The sequence below is a fragment of the Trichoplax adhaerens genome, genomic scaffold (assembly GCF_000150275.1).
Source record: "Trichoplax adhaerens TRIADscaffold_4 genomic scaffold, whole genome shotgun sequence".
NCBI lineage: Eukaryota > Metazoa > Placozoa > Uniplacotomia > Trichoplacea > Trichoplacidae > Trichoplax > Trichoplax adhaerens.
Window position 1 is genome coordinate 3,939,857 of NW_002060946.1, and position 6,832 is coordinate 3,946,688.

Sequence of the window (6,832 nt, forward strand, 5' to 3'; positions counted from 1 at the left end):
TCGACACATAATTAGGCTGGGCCTGAGAATATCAAGTACCAGTACTTTCGTCTACATGCACATGAACTTTGATAATTATAATACGCCTCGTATAATTCTTCGTTTTTGTAGGAATAAATCAGTATTCCCTTTATTTCTGATTAGTTTTCTAACGTTTGTAATACATTAAGAGAACGATGTTATCAGTTCAGAGAGTTCTCTTGATCTATTTTAATCATCAACATCATTATCTCTAATATTTAAACTAGTTATGCATATTAAGATACTAGAGAGTGTGAGCAAGTTAAAATTGATTGCCTTTCTTTAAATTCATTTTTAAATTAACCGACTACAGCATTATTGATCTGATATGCGTCAGTTACATGCAAGGACAGAAAGAAATCAGTCACGTAAGATAATAATCAGCTTCAGGTTAATGTATAACAAATTATAATGTTATACTACGCTAATTACTTTTAATATATGGTAATCATGGACTGTAACTGTTGCTGTCGGTATTACTTTTCGTTCTGTTTAAATATCTCATTGAGCTGTTGTGTTACACGTATAAATGTAGTTCTTTTGCTAAGTTCTTTTAGCTTTGAAGCTCCAACGTAGGTGCATGTCGAGCGTACGCCGCCAAGGACATCTAGAACCGTGTCATTTATGTCTCCTCGGTAAGGTATCTCTACACACTTCCCCTCCGATGCTCTAATATTAATCAAGACAAGATCGGTTTCAAAGATAAGCAATAATGAAGTTTGAAGGATATGATCGACATATTGCGAAGAGTACGATGTCAAACTCTTCATTACCTATACTCGGCGACTTTCCCGACATACTTGTGCATTGCTACAGCAGAGCTCATTCCATAAAACAGTTTCACTTTTTTCCCATTCGTTTCAATCAATTCTCCGCCTACATATCGTAACATCAAATATTGAGAGTTTCCACCAATAATAATTAATTTATATCGCAATCATATGTTTCGATCAAAATCTGGGATATTATTTTAGCGTACCAGACTGATCATGTCCAGCAAACATTCCACCAAGCATAACAAAATCAGCTCCAGCTCCTAATTTGAAGGTAACAGTTTTCCTCTTTACAATTTGCAAATGATTTAAATCTCTTTTAGATAACTTTGATTGCTTACCGAATGCTTTGGCAACATCTCCTGGACAGGTACACCCACCATCCTAAAATTTTATGTTAGCAGTAACACCTCTTTTAGATATAGTGTTAATAACAATATTGTATCCATGATATTACAAATAATAGTTGGTGGAAAATCATGTTAGTCGATATTTACAGAAACGGTAATTCTTAAAATAAAAATAACAGGGGGAGACTTTACATACAGATATGATATGACCACCTAAACCATGTGCAGCATCAGCACACTCCAATACGGCACTGATTTGCGGATAGCCAACCCCAGTCTTTTTACGGGTAGTACATACAGAACCAGGGCCTATACCAACTTTGATTATATCGGCACCACTCAGAATTAGTTCCTCAACCATTTCACCCGTTACAACATTACCGGCCTGCAGGTTAAGACAATATATATATTTTTATGCAATTTACGTTGCTACGATACAAGATTAATTAGCTTGGGCATATAATATGTATTACTGTAAATGGTATCAAATATGATTGTTAAAATTAAGATTACTCAAATATATGAAGGAAATTTTAGGCAACTCTATGTTGATATTTAAATACGGAATATGAGTGTACGTCTCAAATTATGATTTTCAATATTAAATCAAAAGGCTACTATATGCTGATAGTATTCTTGTGATTTCAGTACAAATCCAGTCTTATTTTTGAATATAGTTAGATGTGTTCTATTTTGGATACAATTATTATACTGTAGTATATTTGAGAAACTAAGAATAGGAAAATTAGGTAATTTACTATTCGACTCGCATAACATAGCTAAATTGGCGAAAATAGGAAATGTAGAATCTTATGACTTAAACAGTCTATCTGCAGTGCGAAGTATTTGACAGTATATCACAGTTCTAGTACGCTACATCTTTGTTAGTATTATAATATTGCACCATAAAAGCACATCATTAATTCGGTACACTATACATACAATGACAGTGTGATTCGGATATTTCTTTCTAACATTTCGTACACATTCAACAAATAATTCCGAGTAACCATTAGCAACATCAAGACAGATTGTATTCAGCGCAGGTACAGCACTTAGAATGGCATCCAGACGATCCATATCGTCTTTGCTAGCACCAGAACTGACGGCTACATACTTTGAATTGGAAACAGAATAGTTACATATACTATGTATCGGATTGCGAAAACATTAACTTAAACTTGATTACTGCTTTTATGCAAATTGGGGTATATGCGTATAGGTACTACATCTTAGCGGAAAAAAATGTGTAAATAAGCCTTTAGTATGAATTTCATCGTACGTTACCGATACATATAATATCTAATTCAATACGAACAGTGGATGAGGTTTACTAATTCTCTTAGTATACAGAGTTGAAACCTTACATATTTTCTGTATCATTCTATAGCAGATATACACAACGATACTTGGACATGCATGTAACATTTTCAATTTCAACAAGGTATATCATTGGTATGTAAATATAATGCTATTCGATTGTTATCGATCCACTACGTCTTATAATTTTACCTGCAGTACATCTTTATGGTCATTTGCAAAGTCTTGCCATTGTTGAAGGGAATAATGTTTATGGATAGCGGTAAACATTTTATGCTACAAAATGATATAAAAATCATTAGATAAAATGAAGCTAGCTGCATTGCTATATCTAATGTTAACAAGCTATTGCAGGAAAATTTTATTTAACAGGCACGTATAATTATAGTTCATTATCAGATGAAATGAGGTAAATTATATTATTGCATCATGTTTAAGAAATAGATTGCTTTAAAAAATTATTTGTTCTATTTAATCACAACATCTTGTATTAATAAGATGCTGATTGAAAAATTAATTAATTCTACTATTTAATAGGCATATATAAAATTATGTTATTAATATTCAATAAAAATTGAACTTACTAGCATCACTGCAGATAATATTAACGAAGGTATTACTGAAAAACTATTTTTCTATTGAATGGGTATCTGTTATTTCATTACAGTATGCGTATAACAAAATGGGATAGCATATACAGAGACTACTAAAACAAGTAGTCCCAGGCATATATTACAGATTTTACGATAGAAGGTAGAGAAATAATACTCAACCATGGCCAGGGCTTCAGCTACTTCGAAGGTACCAGTCGTATCCATATTAGCAGCGATAATTGGAATTCCTTCATAAGAATTGCCGGAATTCCTGAATTGAAGTTTACGTACTAGCTCAACCTACAGAGAAAAGAGACGTATATTATTTAAGTTGAATAAATTAATAGTATAGGCAATGACAGATTAGGCGATGAAATAGATTTAGTAATTTTTAAGCAAACTAGAGTTTTGATAAAGAGTCCATTCTAGAATTTACTTTAAGATTCAATTTTCAAGAAGATTATAGTATAAAGAGATTGCTTTAAAATATTCATTCACAGTCTCCTGATCATATGGCATAATTCAGCTTGGGGTATAAACCGACCATCGATCGCGTCCAATGTCATCTTAATTGTTCAGTAGAGCTATATTAGGGTTTACTTAATCTTTTAGCTAATCGTAGCAGGTACACCACACCTACCGTCAACTTTATTAGCAATACATTGCGTTTGTTCGGCTACTAAAGCAATATTTTGATCAAAAACTAGATAAAATTTGTTTAGTAATCTATGGGATTACGTACGTCTTGGCTTTTATAGTAGTCTTTGATCATCAATTACTGTGTTTAGGGAATATCCACGCCTTAGCTAAATTGCTTTACTGTTCTTAGTCATGCCTCTCATCAACTGATACTGTCAATAAGCGACGACAAATTAAGCTTGTTAGGTTATTAGGGTAGTGTTTGATCATCAACTACTTTACTTGAAGAATGTGTACGTCTTAGCTCGGCAGCACTATCTTTAGTCCTATGATCATTAATTAGTTGCAGTAGCGACGAACGGAGTTTATTAGGCTTTACAGTAGTCTTGGATAATATATACGAGTATACATGTACAATCATCTACTGTATCACAGACTTTTAAAAAAATATTTTTTTAGTAGTCCATAGCCTATTAAGGAGGACCTTCCTTATGATTCACTGATCGTACTATCCTACATCAGGTGTCTGTGTAGCGTGGCAAGTGTAGTAAATTCAGTTGATATTTGTCCATTGTCTAACTTTCATTAGTTCATCAACTTGAATATAGACCTATTAGCTTGACTGTAGTATTATTTTAATCTAAATAGCGTTGATAGTTTTGATCATGTTGATGATGAAGTATATTCACCACCTGTTGGCCCATTTTCATTCTTATTCTAATCTAAGCCACTTAATACTGTACATTAGTGATAAAATATTCGATAATCACCTATCTCTTTCTATTTTATACGAGTAGATTACTTGGAATTTAAATGAATTATTTATCCCTGTTAGTCTACTATATCATGTCTATAGCTCAAAATGATGATCTTCACCTATCTGAGCTAGTAATTATATAAAAACGTCTAATAAGCAGCCACCGCCTTCTTGTCTGCCTTGGTAGATGACCTACTTCCACTTTTTTGAAGTGTTAATCCTATCCACAGATCATCTCAATCGACAACATACTCCATCCAGATCATCCCTAATGACATTTATTTAGGCTATATCAAGCTCCAATCGTGTTTTTAGTTCACTTATTTTGCTTGGTTGCGTGTGTTAATTTGATATACGCCGTTTCTGACGGCTGGTTGAAACAATGATTTAACTGCACTTATCCAGTTATGTAGTTTGTTAACGCGATCACAGTAGTAAAATAAAGAATTGATCGATCAAATCTATTCTATAGCCTAGCTCTATCTTGATTTGCAAATGGGCTAGTTTGGATGAAAATGATTCAATCATCGTTTAATTAAAAAAATCGGATGGAGCTCGACATCTTACCAGGTCGACTTTGATTCAGCGAACATCGCCATTAGTGACTGATCAAGATAGTTCAAGACTGAAAATGGCCATAATCAACCTAATAGCATGCACTTACCTCTGATCGGCTCTTCAAGGTGCTTCTTTTCGGTCTAAATAAGACATCTTTAAAGTCTAATTTGATATCGTTGTCAATGCGAGGCATGATTTTCCTTGCTAATGATTTTTTTTGGAAGGGAGCGATGCGATAGCAGTGGCCAGGTATGGAGGCAATGAATTAAAAATGACTTTGATTTACCGTTTATCCAGTGATGGACTCCATTTGGTAGGAGAGCGCAATAGCGTATGAGACACTATACGGTGTTATCACAATATGTCTTCCAGGTCAGTCTGGTCGTCTTACCGTAGTCCAATCGGAATACTGCATAAGCATTTCTACAGCTTGCAAGAACCCTCCTGTCCATCTCCATGATCATGGAATCCATGCATCTCCATCACTACATTAACTCTTTAGGCTTGTTTAGCAGTAGTTGATAGCTGTATTAAATCATAGACTTTAGTAACTTTTCTTTCCAGTTATCTATGATTTAAGTACTATGCTATGCTAATCTATTTCTGCATCAGTCATGCAGCATCAGTGAGTAAAGACAGCTTATACTTACGAGTACTACGGGAGAATCATAGCTTAGTAAATTTTGTTCTATAGCTCCGTCTCGTGGTAAAGGATAACTGTATTAAATCATAGACTGTGGTGGGGGTTTTCCTCCTCGTAACCTACGATTCAACGGAGCGATATGCGAGGGCGAGTATAATCGAGTACGGTATAAGTCATTAGTATCAGTCCAAGAAAGATTCTACCGACATGATGATAGAGCTACGAATTATACTCCATGGACTATTTAGATCTATCCAGCAGTAATTCATAGCAATAGAACTTTATTCAATCGTGGACTCTAGCGTAGTTTCCTTCTAGTAATATATGACTTTATACAGCGATAGGTAGCAGTGAGCGTAAGCATTCGCGATTTAGGTATTAGGGGCAATCAAGAACGGAAATTTTTAGACGGCTATCTTGATAGGTGGCGGCCTTCAGCCATAGTCTACTTATTATATATTTCTTTCTGCTATCTCTTCTCACTGTTTATGACATCGACTAGGATAATAGCAATCATAACTCTACTCAGAAATACTGCAATAACTTGACAGATGTTCCATAATGCATTGATATCTATCATGTTTATCTAATGGATTTATTCTAAATGAGTACAGACTATACGCGTAAATATTATAAAAATGATTGCTTCTAATCGTATCCTAAAATTCGTCAACTTGGATAAAGAATTCAATCGATTATTACTAAAATTGAAGGCATTTCATGAAAACTGCCAAGATACTTTTTCCATGTTGAATTAATAATGCATCTTATTTTCATAGAAGTTTATAATTTTCAGGTAAATATAATTAATTAATAGAATAGAATTAATTTCAGCGCCAATATTATTTATTTTTTTTGGCGGGGGGAGGGATAAGAAGATGGACTTAGATTGCACATGCGTGCAGTATATAATTAATTGCAATATTATGTAAAATAATACACTATGTCAATATTATGTAAAATAATATAGAATTGCAGTCCTCTAGGATAAAAACGTTGAAATTAAGCTAGAATTAATAGGAAAATGGATAACGCATAATAAGAATATTAAACATGCCATAACCAACTATAGTATGCGTAACATAATTCTAGCATTATACTAATGATATAGATTTTCTATCATATATGCTAAAAACATAAAATTAATCTAGAATTAGCAGAAAAATGAATATAGAATG

General features: G+C 33.5%; 1 protein-coding gene across 1 annotated transcript; it reads right to left on the minus strand.

Annotated features, from left to right (window-relative positions):
- Positions 1-324: 324 nt before the first annotated feature.
- On the minus strand, positions 325-5,204 carry TRIADDRAFT_63276 (expressed hypothetical protein; the record flags this gene model as incomplete). Its single annotated transcript, XM_002111971.1, has 9 exons — positions 325-690; positions 795-897; positions 1,001-1,057; positions 1,136-1,178; positions 1,341-1,529; positions 2,087-2,260; positions 2,657-2,740; positions 3,238-3,357; positions 5,118-5,204. 9 exons carry the CDS (start codon positions 5,202-5,204, stop codon positions 498-500), a joined length of 1,050 nt encoding a protein of 349 aa, XP_002112007.1. The 3' UTR covers positions 325-497.
- Positions 5,205-6,832: the final 1,628 nt, after the last annotated feature.